The sequence below is a fragment of the Lissotriton helveticus genome, chromosome 3_1 (assembly GCF_964261635.1).
Source record: "Lissotriton helveticus chromosome 3_1, aLisHel1.1, whole genome shotgun sequence".
Lineage (NCBI taxonomy): Eukaryota > Metazoa > Chordata > Amphibia > Caudata > Salamandridae > Lissotriton > Lissotriton helveticus.
Genome location: NC_136061.1, coordinates 1,442,386,990 through 1,442,402,014, shown reverse-complemented (window position 1 = coordinate 1,442,402,014; position 15,025 = coordinate 1,442,386,990). Strand labels below are relative to the sequence as shown.

Here is a 15,025-nt window from a genome sequence, read left to right as displayed (position 1 = left end):
CCTATGTGACTCTTAGAGTATATCCATTCGTATCCCTTCCCTATGTATATAGAGATAACTCTAATCACTAGTACATGCAGTAGACCTGTATACTCTCTACCATTCCTATGTGACTCTTAGAGTATATCCATTCGTATCCCTTCCCTATGTATATAGAGATAACTCTAATCAATAGTATATGCAGTAGACCTGTTTACTCTCTACCATTCCTATGTGACTCTTAGAGTATATCCATTCGTATCCCTTGCTTAGGTATTTAGAGATAACTCTAATCACTAGTATATGCAGTAGACCTTTGTACTCTACCATTCCTATGTGACTCTTAGAGTATATCCTTTTGTTTCTCTTCCTTGAGTGACTTTACTACTTGTACATTTGCAATTTTGCTTTCTGTTTGTATCTCTTCCTTGTGTGACTTTACATCTTGTACATTTGCAATTTTTTTCTGCTTGTATCTTTTATGTAACGCATGTAATCCTAAATCCTTATGTTTCGCAACTGGTTCTTATGTAAAGCGCTCTGACACCTTCGGGTAAAGTGTGCGCTATATAAAATCGCATTAAATAAAAAAAATAGTTAAAGGAGAGCCCACAAGTCAGCAGCAGGCATTAAGCCCCTTAGAGATTTCATATGGTGGTAAAATCTTGTGAGATTTGACCAATTTCATGAAATTCGCACATTTTCTTAGATTTCACCAGCATTAAATAAAATGTGCCTAGCTCTAGAATGTATTTAGAACTGACAAGCCTATATACTGGAAACAATATACCTTGCATGTTTTTTTCACGGGAACTCTACTTAGCCAAAGCTTCGTCAGGAGTAGTAAGCACTATTTAATTACAATTAGAAATACAATTAAACACAGTTTGCTATAGATGATGTCCATGACACCACACTACTATGTTGTAATTTCACGTATAAGCCAATCTGCTCACCCTGGTAGAGAGTAACCCTTCTAGGGCGTGAATGTATTCGAAAGCAGGTAACCACAAACAAACCTCTTTGTCTTTTCAGATTTTAGCTGCGAACCCCCTCTCCCCCATCGCCTTGAGACCCTCGTGGGTGAGTAGCGCACTTACAATCCTCTGATTGATTGATTGATTGATTGATTGATTGATTGGTTGATTTATTCACAGATTGTAGCAATCCGCGTTGTCTCCCTGGATACTACTCCTGTGCAGGAAAGGGGAATATCTGTCTCTTGTTTGGGAACTGGCGGTGACTCCTTCAAAATTGTCCAGGGTATAGAGGAAGGCTTGCTACCCGCAGGAAAAACTATTTCGCAGTACATAAAAGCAAAAGGCTTAATGTGCAATTACACTATAGCGTTGCCGGTATGCATGCCTCAATGTACAGTGCCTAAATTACATATGGTAACTCATGCGAGTAACATGAAATTCGCATCAAATTCCACACCAGCTCAGAGGAATTTACAGCTGTCGCAGACTCCCAGGAGTCGTGGAATTATCTGTGTATATGCTGAAGGGCAGCTTTAGGAGAAAAAAACTGACTACTTTATCAGAGGATAAACAGCTTAATGAAAATCAGCCGTCTCCACGCAGAATGAGCGATTTTAGGCTGGTTAGGGTGGCTGTAAGCGTGTCTTGCTGACGACCAGAGTTCACGTTTTAGGCGTGTTTAAAACAGGCACACTAACCCTGCAAAATATTTCAAGAGTAGAATATTGTCCATAATTTGAAGTTAAATGCATCCCAATTGCCAAAGCCCTATAAATCTCCGCTAGGCTTAAGCACTCTGTTTGTCATGAATAAATCACATTATTCTTCCCTGTCCCTCACAGCCTTTCATTTATGCGGCCTGCGCCCGGTCAGCAGAAAACTTTCAGCTCGCCTGCGAGGCTTGAAAAATGAAAGGAAGCTGCTTTATTACGCAAAACCTTGACGTGCTTTCCATCTCATTACTCTTCCCCCATCTCCTAGCGCCCAAATGTGCCCCTTTCTGAATTGATTTTGTACAAAGCGGAATATAAAATAGGGGAGATGTGTGGCTTCCGTGCAGTGAGAGCTGCAGGCCGCGCGAAGAGCACATTAGCAGAGATGAGTGGTCAAGTTTGCGAGGCCACGTGATGTGGAGCCAAGGTTCATCTTGAATACATTGCATTTTCATCAACTTCTGGCAGCTGAGAGGACGGTGCAGACATGATAATAGCATTGCTATGTATGGGATAAAGTACCCCCTGCAGTACATTATATGGATAATAGTACAGGAATAGAATATTCAGGTGGAAACCCAAAAAAACATTCACACTACAAAGTAATACCCTTAATATTTGTTAACAATCAAAGATCTACATTCAAAGATAATCATATGAGAACTGTGAAGAATCAAAACAATTGAAAACAGGAGCCCTCATATTCTTGACTAATTGCCTTCAAAGGCCAGATGAGACCTACAGTTCCAGGCGATGTGCAAAATCGGCTTAGCGTGTACACTATTGGCTGTGGGGTGTCAAATTTTAGCAATGCTAATGCTAACCTCATTGTCCCTATACCCACGATGTTTAGAGTTAGGGTTTAAAGCATTTTGACATAGAGCAAAAAAAAGAAATGAAAATTAGCTTCATCTTCGGTAGTATAAGTACAAATATGGCACTGTTGAGTAGCAGCTAGGCCCCATTGGTAACTCAAATAGTTCAAAGGTGGAATGCTGTATCTTAAGGTTGAGAGATATGGATGATATTGGTACAATTGAGTCTAAACATTATTTGTATGTCGTGGCCTATTTCCTTTGAGTTAACTTTCTACTTAGCAAGCTATTTGTAAGCTTTACAACTAGGGATCCCCAAAATGACTCTTTAAGCAGCATTTGATCATGTTAATGACTTCTTCTGTGATGGAGCTGGGACAATGCCAAAGTCCGAACAGGCCCAGCATGGGCAACTTCCACCTGATGTGCCTAAGCCAACTCAAAGATCTGTAGGTGGCCACGGACAGTACGAAGTGCAGAGACTCCCTAAATATCTTCAGCTCTGGCGTATGCCACAGTCTCACCAATTATAGTAATGGTCTCAGCTTTGCTATTGATCTGATATTCATTCTACTAATTATCAGAAGCATTGGTGTTGTTGGTGTGGTTAGCAGCAGTTTCATTAGTAATCTGAAGAACTTAACCAGTTTACTGTGGCGAACATTCCGCCGCGGTGCGGGCATTCCACGGAGTGGGCGGGGCTGCGTCGGCTAACGGTCGTGCGCTGCACCCAGCACCCAGCAGGTAGTACTCGTGTCGGCCGGTGGCCGTCGCAAGCACGGAAGGGGTTACATTTGCGGCGTGAAAGGACAGAGACAACAGAGAATACCCACAGCTTAGCACGATACAGGGCTGTACTAAAGGCCTGACCTTTGTACAACTGCCAGGCTGGATGAATCATATGACCACCTGTATTACAACTTATATGGAATGTACACCCAGATCACTATACCATCAAATGAATGTACACCCTGATCACTATACCATAAAATTTCTTGAATGGTTCCAATGCTGCTTCCACGTCACAGCATGTGAGAAGGTAATGCCCAAGTCAGGGAAGTCATTAGTTCAAGAGAAGAAGAGTTTAAGGTGATTTTATCTGTGATTCCTTTGTGGGGGCAAAATATAATCAGCTTTTTTTCCCATGTTAACTAAGACACACTTAGAAGAGCAGAAATCTGCAAATTGGTTTAATAGATTTTGAAGTCAGATAGGGATCTTTGAGGCCAGCATAGTATGGTTGGTAAACAAAAGTGTTGCCTCATGATTGCCAACAAGAACTGGGACATTGCTTATACAGGATTTGACAAACCCTATGACTCCATTGACATGGCAGTTGAATAATATTGGAGCTAAAATGAAAAGTTGTCTGACCACTCTTGACACCAGAAAAATTCTGGTGGTTTCCGCTGAGGGGCCTCAGCGAATCTTTCATGTAGTCTAATCAATAAAGATAGAATTCTGCATGGAAGAACAAGGCCTGTTAAAGTAAACCACAATAGATGCTCTTTGAGTTTTAAGTAATTTAGTTAATACATTTCGGGTTGCTATTTCTTTCTCCTCAATGATTGTGATGACTGGCAAACCCAATCTGCTGGATTCACAAAGCCATTTGTGCATGTTGGTTTAATCTTATGTTTTGCTTACAGGTAGTCACAGAACGTGTTATGGGAATCCCAATTGCTCACACTATTTTTACTCTACAATGGTGTAATATATTGCACAAGAATTAATTCCACACAACAAGCAGGCTGTGAGTGTTTCCCAATGTGCTTTTCGCTAATATGATTGGAAATTTACTCCTGTCAGAATAACTGACCAACCCCAAACTCTTTGGGGTATGGTAGAAGTGGTTTCTCATTAGGAAAAATGCTTGGTTGTGGAAAAAATATATTGGCATTGCAAAAAGGTGCTGGAATTTGAGCCGGCATAAGTGTACATAATGTAGCCAGGAATTCACATCACATTTCCACAAGCACACCAGCAAAGCTGCAATTTTCCGAGTGTAAGCTGGGAAAGTTTGTGAATACTACATGTTGTAAATTTACACCCACACAAGACAGGAAAGTTTTATGGTGTTCTTTGTAAATCATGCCCAAATATTTTCCCAAATTAGATATGTTTAAATTGCTGGAGGGTTGAAAAATATCTTGCCCCTGTCCTAGGTTAAGAAGCGATTTAGTTCAACTACGATTTCCAGCCTAGGTTCTTAAGGACTTAAAGGTCCTTATGTTCATCTATGCTTTATGTCTTCTTTTACTGAAGAAGTATCATGAAACTTGGGATGCCAGATATACGAGAGAGTTCATGGACCAGAGGTACTTGTGGTAGGGTATCTGAAATAATGTGCATTGGGGGAACCAGTTTACCCGACAGGTGGACTAAATTATGCAGCAAGTAAATAGAATTTATCCAGAAGTAAGTCTTATTTCAGTATTTTATCATTTCAGCACACAGTAATTCAAAAAGCATCCCAATGCTATGCAAAATACAGTGTTGGCGTACAGAAATATACTTTTCCCTTTAGCCCTACAGAGCAGTAATTTTGATCACATATGTATAACTGAAGTATGTTATTACGACATGCTGTGAGATAGAGATCCTAAAAAGAGGAAAACAAGTTTGCAATACTTCTTACTTTGAACGAATTCCCACTAGAAATAACTGCTCTGTCTCTGTGATGTAGCATTAATTTGGATGAATAAAGCAAGGAAGCAAAGTATTTTATTGAAAAAGGAGTCATTCTTTTGACCCTGTTTAAAGGGAACTTAAAAGTCCGCGGAGAAAAGCCCCCCCCCCCCCATTCTGTCATTTAGGAACAATAACACTGTTTGACAAAATCTCACCTCCCTAGCACCAGTTTAACAAGTAAATAAAATAGCCATCAACTAGAAGGTGATCACTTATCCTTTGAAAGCATCTGCCTTTGCGCTCCCTTCCAGATAGCATATTCTTTCTAGCAAGTTTTGATGTTCTCGAGCTAGAAACATCCTTTTTCAGAAATCTTCAAACTACGCAACAAATGGTCGAGTACGTGCAAGGGATAAATCTAGTAATATGCACAAAGCGCTGCAGATGCATATTAGCATAATTCTAGTGCCCCTACTATTGGTCGCGGTACTGCTCAACACTGCGCCCCTGTCTACACTGAGACCATGCCAAGTCTTTGCATTATGATGGATGTACTAATAAACAGGGCCGACGCTACAGTCTGGCTAATTCATGCATTTGTGGGGAGGCGGGCAGAAGGAGAGAGGGGTGACAAAATCTTTTCATCTAAGGAAACAATGTCAACCAATCATGGTTACTTTTTTGCCCGATTTTTTTTTCTTCACTCAAAAGGCAGCTGCTGCTCTGCCGGGACCTTTTTTTTATGGATTTGGCTTCTTCTTCTTAGGGCTAGGGAGGTTGAGATATTACATAGTAACTGAAGGCTTTCCCTGTTGCAAGAGAAATGCCAATATGTGGAATGTGTGACAAACATCCATCCAAACAGGTGAGAACCATTTGATCTGCATCAGTTGGTGCTTATGTTGCATCTCTAAAAAGCTTAGTTTGTAGTTGTCCGATGAACCCACTTTCTCTGCCAGATGTTAACCTAACCTACTTCTTTGAGGTTCTCCTGGTTCCATTGTTCAAATGTTGTAGTGTCTGTGAGTATCCACTCTCTGAGCTTAAGGGAAGGATACAGGGAAGGGAAGGGAACCTTTATTGTGATTCTCCCAAACTTCTTCCTGATGCAGAATAATGTAGACACCCATGTATTTTTTATTTTGCATTCTAAACTCAAAAGAAGGGCACCTGAGGATTATCAACATTGTAGTTCATTTTACATTGTGTACACATCAGTCCACAGATATGTCAATGGCTTGCCGGAGTGATAATGCTGCAGCAGTAGCGGCCGGTGATGGGAGTGCTGTGAAGCGGTGAGGCGGTCTGGGGCTGGAGCAAGGTGGGGGGCAGTAAACAATGGAATACGGCCCAACGGAGGTAAGTAAACAAATATATACATAAAACGATTTTCGTTGCGTGCGCTGCATCGCATTTGGCAATGTAGAGCGCGCTATGAATTAAAAAAATTATTTATTTGTTTACTTACCTCTGTACCGCCGTATGCCATAGTTTACTACCCCCACCCTGCTCCTCCCCCACCCTGCTCCGCCCCACCACCCTGCACCACTCCCACCACCGGCCGCTACTGTGCTGCAGGCAGCCCTTGTGGTCCTGGGCAGCCGCGGTCGGTAGTGGGATGACCTGCAGGGCGGTGACGTGGGGGGGAGGGGCAGGGTGGGGGGTAGTAATGTATGGATTACGTAGTTTTACAGGTAAGTAAACATATCAATAAATAAAATGAATATTGTTGCACGCACTGCATCACCAAATGCGATGCAGTGTGCGCAACAAAATTTGTTTTACTTATTTATATGTTTACTTACCTGTAAAACTCCATAATCCATAAATTACTAACCCCCACACTGCCCCTCCCCACGTCACAGCCCTGCAGGTCATCCCACTACCGACCGCGGCTGGTCCTGGGGTCTTCCTTAACCTATTGTAATTTTGATTTTTTGTTTTGTGCCTCTTCTAAAGCTAGTGCAGGCGACATGCTTCTTTCTCTATTTTTCAAGAGCTTTAATAAGGGTCAATTAATGTGTTGGTTGGCACAACGATCAACAGAAATGGGACAATCGAACAAATTGTGTTGATTGGAGCAGGACATTTGTCAGTTTGTGACTAATGGCCTGATTTAAAAGTTACTCCGTCAAAACGGTGACCAACATTGCATCCGCTGGAATATAAATCCCGAAGGATAAATGGGATTTATGTTTCGGCAGACAGCATGTTTGTCACCATTGTGAGGGAGTAACCCGTCCACCTAGATCTAAATCAGTCCCTAAATCTGTAAAATTATAACCAGGCTCTTCAATAAGGTACACTTGAATGTTATGGAAATGCAGAGCTGTTTAAGCATCGACATTAAATATGTCATTCGGTGGAACAATTTCTCATTAAGTATGATTCCCATTTGCAAAGCAGGAATGGGCAATTTTAACCTGACTAGTTTGCAATTGGAAATGCAATTTTCTATGTGACTTATGTTCTAATATATCACATCATTAAATATCTATTTGCAAGGGGGATGCAAAATGACATGCCCAATGAGTATTATTTAGGCAGATCGCAATTTGCTATTCTCTGCAAATGGCTGCAAATGCAGGAATGGAGGCCAGCAAGGGACAGCAGACCTCTCTCCCTGCATTTGCTTTCTCACACAGAAAACCTTTCTGAAAAGCAGACTGTACTGATTAAATGCACAGGTGCTGCTTTAAACAAAAAAAGATGCCCATTTGGAAAGCCATTGTGGGAGCCGCCCTGGTCCTCTGGATGGCTGCCTGCTCCTCTTGAAGCCGCTGACTTCAGCCAGGATGGGGATTGTCCCTAAGAGGACACTCTGCCCTTTGAAAACCAGTTATCAGCCTAATTTAGTTAGGGTTTGCAACCACAGTTATACAACACAAACCATTGATACATTCCTTTTCAAATCACAAATAGGATGGGAGATGCCTCTTTCGTGCGCCCTCCTCCTTGCAATTCGGTAAGGATTGCAAAAGCCTTTTTTAGGAGGCAGAAAGAAACTTCTGACCCTTAGAAGGGCTTTTATTTACTAAGAAAACTCCTTATGCACTCTCAAACCCTATTATTTTGCAAACGGCATGGTTAGAGACCGCAAATTCAGAAACAGTGACACTAGAACTGCGCACTGAAGTTGCAGAAGTACTTTGTAAAACTTTTTTAAAACTGTATATTAGGTCAAGAGGACAGAAAGCTGAAGGGTTCTAAAATACACACTTGTGCTTCTTATTAGCAGCTTTTAGCATGCTGGATCTGGGTAAATAAAATGTGCAGTGCACCTTAATAAACACAAATCATTTCCTTTTAAACAAAAAACAAGCAGCACATTATATTAACTCAGTGATAAAGAAAAGTGCACATGTTAAATGCATTGACAAATGTATATTGTTAAATGTCTTAATGTGTTTTCACTTTGAATACGTTTAAGCTCAACTGTTCTTTGAAGCGTGAAAGAGATACCATTGTCTTATAAATTGTGAAGTCCGTTTTGCATTTGAACATATTTCTTGTGTGTGTGCATGGCCGTGTGTGCCCTTGTTAGGACGTTGGAGGTGTGATGTGACAAAACCGGCCATTTTTTCTTAGGTCAGCAAACATTCTTTTGCTGCCTGTACTAGTAGAAAATAATGCAAATGCATCACTTACAAAGATTAATACAAATTCGTCTTCATTATAAACATATGATAACTTTTTGTGTAAATGATTGAGACGAGCTGAAGTGCAGAGATGGAGATTTGCAGGGAAAGGCTAATCTACTGCCCTGTATTCTGCTACACAATGTCACATTAAAATGACCCAAGGAGAAATGGACATCAGTGCATCTCAAAATGCATTTTAATACTATACACAAAAGGCAGCCATTTCTGTCATATTTAGAAGACAGGCAGAAAATCGGAGTACACTGTGGTAACAATGCTGATGTCAGTCATTATCATATTAAACATATTGTTTTTTTACCCCAATTACATTTTAATTTTTCAAAATATGATTTAGATTAAAAGATCTAGTGAACGTTGGTGCAACCATTTAAAAAACAATCTATAATAAAAAATTATTAGGATGTTTAATTTTTAACAGATTTTTGCACAACTCATAAAAATGAAATCTTCCAACAGTTTTGTCGCAATGCCACACGACAAACAAAATTGGCTGTAAACTATGGTTTAGAAAGTTTGGTAAGCAGTGCTCAAAGCTTTGTAGATTTAAAATTGAATGGAAGTTAGGTTCACACCCTTTTGCATTTAGGCCTCAACATACATATATGCGGATACAGTGTGTATGCACACAAACACACACACTTTTACATTTCCCTCCACACTCAACAGATGTCTGCTCTTCGTCTAGGTTTCAGCTAGAGTTACTTTTCAACTCAGAGATTTTATTGGCTTTTAGCCTGCTAGTATTTTCCATATATGATATAAAACAGTCGCAAAACTGTCAATTTGCATTAATTTATATCACTGATACAATAGGTATGGCAGAGAAGTGTAGATCAATAAGAAAAGTGCATGTTGCATTTCATCAGTTGTGCAGTCATAAGAGGCCGCTGCTTGTGACATTTCCTCATCACTACTTACAAATGTGCTTTGGGTTGGCTCCTTGAACACACATATGCAGCCATGTAAGTGCACGTGTTTGAGTTCACCTTCGAGATACGGCGTGGCTCTGGAAGTGATGAGCTGTCCTGGAGATACTGAAAAAGAGGGGCATTGTAAAACACTTGCCCTTTCCAGCGGGGATGTTTGACGATTTTTTTCCCAAGAGATAGTCTTTGAAAGAGAGTGCGTCAGATGAAGTATTCCTTCTCTTTTTTGCACTCACTCACTGCATGGTGTAGGTCCATTTGGTTCCTGAATGGGTGGTCCAGGCGTTCAGGGTACTCTTTTTCCTTTGTCTCAATTTTCCGACGTGCCGCTTTATGCTGGTAAAGGAACTTGGCCATGACTGCAACAATGCAAAAGATGAGGAAGATGACGACAGCAATAATACCTGGTAAGGAAAATGAATACAGAAAAAGTTACTTTATATTGAGTACACCTTGTGCTGCCTTTAATAAACTGAACATGTACAGCTATGCAAAAGCTTTTTTGTGATGCACACATCAACCAATGGTTGTCGCATGACCAGCAAACTCGCTGACATTGTTTCACAATATTTTCCAGAACGGTTAATCAAACATTATTGTTCCTATATTATGCCTTTCGTCTACATATTCCCTTCATAACGGCCAGTAAAGGAACGAGTGCTTCGCTGCACAATTATATTTATTTATGTATCTCTCATTGTTCTTTGTACAGTGCCCCAATGCCAATCTGATGGATGGAGTACAATCTAAAACCATTACATAAATACATTATATTGTCTTGCTATTTTATTGTAAAGCAATCTATGTACAATTAAATATTACATCAGGTTGTTATCAAGCTGCTCATATGGACAAACCAAAGGGAAGTAAAAGCGATAACAATGCAAGGACACTCATAGGCAGACTAATCGAGGGACATTTGCAGCAGATAGAATTTTACAGCCTTACGGTTAATTTTATGCATGTTCACCCCACAATTTTCGGAGTGAGGCTGCTGGAGTAAGGACTTTTCAAAACTGGGGCTCTGCTGACCAGTGCCCACTGTGGTGCATTCATCGCTAAACACATGTAAAATTTGCTAATCCCTGATTGACATATTTAACTTACCTATAAGTGCCTTCCATATGGTAATCTGTGCACCAGGGTCTGTAAGTTAAATGTATCTAGTGGACGGCCACATCTATTTTACCACCAGTGAAGTGACAGCACAAAGCATGACTTTAGGCCTGTCCCCACAGCCTGAGTGGGCATGTTTGAAACTACAAATTCTACCTGGCAAAATAAACCTTTTGTCAGGTCTAGGCCTTATTTTTTAATACTTATTAATCACAAGATAGGCCCTAGATGGAAATGATTACAAAGCAGGAAGGGTTGCCTCAGTGAACGTTTTTCTTATTGGTTAGAGAGTCATCCCTAACCACAAGCTAGTTCCAAGTATGAAAGTATTTAGATCACCTCTGGAACTATGGAAGACACATGAAGGACTGCATTTGCTGAATCCTGATTTCATAAAGAGGAATGCACCTACTGGAACCGGTGGAGACAGACACCAAGGGCTGCACCTGTTATCAACTTGCACCCAGGACTGAAGAGTGGTCTCCAAGGACTAGTCAGCTAGCCTCCTATTAAGCTCCAGGAACACAAAAGCTGTAAGAAGCACAGGAAACTGTTAAGCCTAGCTGAAAGTTCCAACTGGATTTGCTCTGAGTCCTGCGTGTGCCTTCTGGGAGAGTGAGTCCTAAACCCCAAATGGTGCCCAAATGTCCCAGGTCCCTCGGCTGCTGTTGGAGTGCACTACTCCCTCACTCAAAACATTTCAAAGACTGGACTCTAAGAACTTGGTTCCAAGCGTTCCCTAAATAAAAACTAGAGGCACATGCGTGGGTGCCACTGAAGCCACAGCTGCTATTGACAAATCGGTGGTCAGATTCACCTGGCCGCATGACCACACAAAGTTCTCTGTATTGACAACAACTGTCCCCAGTCTCCTCATGAAGGTATACAGACTTGACCGAGGCCAACATGGAAACTGCATCCTCCTGTTGAGGATATCTTCTCGTAAACACACTCCAGACTTCACATCCATGTCTTCACATCCACAATGACTCCCCCTGGTTTCCCATCTACACAAATTTCAGATCATCGGCTAGCGTCTTGCATCAACAACGACTGGCCTGCAGTTCAGACCAATATAAAATTCCAATCAAGGGCTAGGACTCCATTGGATCACCGTTGCCGGGATGTTCTTCGAATTGTATCGCAGTCTGACCCACCAATGACCCCATTGACAAACAATTTCCCCCCAAAAAAGACTAAGCCAGAAGACAAACTTTTCACCAGGATGACCCTGGTTCCTGTATCCAACCTGTGTTCCATCGAGGTCAACTTTCACTTTGATTTTGTCCTGGACTACTGTGATTAGATACCTGTGTTTGGCGCTTTGCACTATTTGGAGCTAGAAACATCTAAAGGTTTGAAAAATCACATGGTTCCCAACATCAGATTTTTGTCATTTTTGTGTCTATTTGCTCATTCAATTTTACTCTATTTCTATAAATCGTGATGTGTTTTCTACTTTTTAACTGTCCTGGTACTGATAAATGCTATATACATTTGTCGTACGTTAAGCCAGTCTGCTCTGTGCTACAGCTACCAAGGCTTGAGCACAGGTTGAAATGAGTGAGACCTAACTGGACCTAGTAACAATTGTGCCACTATTACCTTAAGAGGACTACTATTTACTTCAACGAATAATCCCTTTTTTCACATTGATGTACAGGGCATCTGGCAAAACATGTCCATGCCCGACATCCACCATCTGTTGCTTGACCTATTATAGAGATGGGGGAAACTGTGTTTCCAACAGCAGAGCCTCATCCCTCTCTGTGGTAAACCTCACCTTTCAGGTGAGCAAGCTGCTGTAGAACCTTTGATGCCATTACTTTAAAGGGATCACTCTATTCAAGTGGTGCTGTACAGTCTGGTGTCAGGTACTGGCAAGTCGAATACATGAATCTGAACTCTATTCACAACCTGTGCCTGCCACAACTGAAACACACCAGGGTTAATCCTTCCTGCTAAGGTATGTGACCGTGGAGGGATCAATGGACAACTACTCCTAATGAGGAGCATACCTTACCCGTTTGACTGGTCCATGTCCATCTTGCGACCATTCATTGGTAATGGACTTGTTACTGTTCATGTTTTAATATCAATGTTGTTGGGAATTTATTTCCTCTGGTCTTTACCCCATCCCACCTCACAACCTACTGCCTTTTCTCTATCGGCTCCTGCGGCAGCCCGCTCGCGGGCTGCCTTGCACAACACTCTCCATATTGTGGCATTGACCCTGTGTGGCAGATTTACAGCCCCCTATTGCTTCAGATTTTCAGGAGATCAAAGTGACAAGACTCAATGTACGAGGCCGCAACAACCCACCAAAATGTGCCGCAGTCCTGTCACTCCTGTAGCGCTCTGGCAGCTACATGTGCTGCCTTCAAGAGACCCCTTTTCTCCCCACGGAATGTAAATAGGACGAACTCCTGCTGGTTCCTACACTAGTACTGGTCATAAGGCTCTGCAAAGAAAGGGGTGCAGCGATCCCACTCTCTAGTTATTGCAAGGGGGTTCTGACTAAGGCAGCTGAGATCAAGGGGCAACTCCTTGCCTACCAGATACAATTGGACACCTTTGACTTCACACTAGTTTCCATCTACACTCCCAACGAGCATTAGCAGACTTTTATCACAGGAATCCTCTCCTCAATGTTGGATTTTCCAGATGATTCTATCTTGGTAGGAGGGGACCTGAACCTAGTTATGAATACCAACATGGACTGTTCTGGCCAATGCTTTTTCCAGTCTGATGTCTTTTCGACAGAGGAACTTCAGTGGCTAGATGATTGTGGCTTGGGGGCCATCTGGTGTCCTTGTCGCACTAATGTATAGGTCTACACATGCTATTCCACTGCACATAAAACCTACACTTGCTTCAAACACTTTCTGGAATCCTTTGCCATACAGGCCCTTGCCCAAGAGGTTTATACAACTGACCAGTTCCCCTCTCCTTAGTGCTAAGGGTGGATTTGTGTCAGTGTCTGCCCCTCTCACTGGAGGCTTAGAGATAATCTCCTCCAGCCCTAATCCACAATATAGATGCTGCGAAAGGTAATTGCTGACTACCACCAGACCAATTACACCAGAGAGGCTATATTGGCCTCTATATGGGAAACTTTGACACTGATGGTCAGAGGGGAACTAATTGTTATTTTAGCAGCAGAAAACCACCACTGGAAGGAGAAAAGAATGAGTCTGCAGCAGAAAGTGTTGGAGCTGGAGGCCATACATATACACACAGGAGCCACGAAAGTGTGGATGGGGCTAGTAAAAGCGTGGCTGCTCCTCAAGCGCCAAGACCTAGATAGGGCAGAGTATGCAATGGCACAACTAAAACATACATTTTAACTTGGGAGCACTTGTTGAAGCCTTATGCTAGCCCACCGACTTCGGGCCAAAACCCAGAGATACAACATTAAAGGCATACGCAGTAACACAGGCACTGCAGTTCACAGAGACGCCCATACTGGAGCACCATTCCAGGACACCCGTAGCACACTATATAAGGCTTCTGTCACTCCACCCACCAACCTTTCCAGATACTTTGGGGAGGTGCTGGTGTCACCAATGTTATTCTTTGACCCTGAGAACCTGGAGAGGTCCATCTGGATCAAGGAGAAAATCTCAGCCATTGCCTGTCTGAAGCCGATGAAGTTACCGGGCCTGATGCCTATTCACCACAGGTCTACAAAGTCTTCTGCCCAAATCTAGCTCCAATTCTCACCCGCATCTTTAATTCATTTGCAGACCCTGGGTCCATAATTGACTCAATGCTTGAAGCCTATATGTCAGTCAGTCCAAAGCCCGGCAAAGACTCTGCTCTATGTGGGTTTTATAGACCAATATCTCTCCTGAATATTGATGCCAACCCCTTCAGCAGCATCCTTGTCCAAAACCTCAATCCCCTCATGCCTGGCCTGATTGATAGCAATCAAGAGAGGTGAGATAGGACACCCCGATTGAGTACCCAACTGCCAGTGGGGGGATAATATCCAGCATATTCTCCATTTGATGGACAAAATCAGCCGGTCATGAAGAAAAACCATTCTTCTTACTCTTGATGCCGTGAAGGCATTTGATACGGTTCACTGGCCCTATCTCTTTGAAAGCCTTGAAACATCTCTGCCTAGTTGATAGATTCTCTGTGAGAGTCAACGGCATACTGTCTAGACCCTTTCCCATTCAGAGAGGTACTCAAAAGGGT

The 15,025-nt window shown here is 42.1% G+C and overlaps 1 protein-coding gene across 1 annotated transcript in view; it reads right to left on the bottom strand.

Moving 5' to 3' along the window:
* Positions 1–9,007: 9,007 nt before the first annotated feature.
* The window catches only part of LOC144824265 (contactin-associated protein-like 5), a 1,259,345-nt gene continuing 1,253,327 nt past the window's right edge, over positions 9,008–15,025 (bottom strand). Inside the window, exon 24 of the mRNA XM_078683400.1 lies at positions 9,008–10,110. Within this exon, the coding sequence (XP_078539526.1) occupies positions 9,908–10,110 (203 nt within the window). The 3' untranslated portion in view covers positions 9,008–9,907. The remainder of the gene's footprint in view (positions 10,111–15,025) is intronic.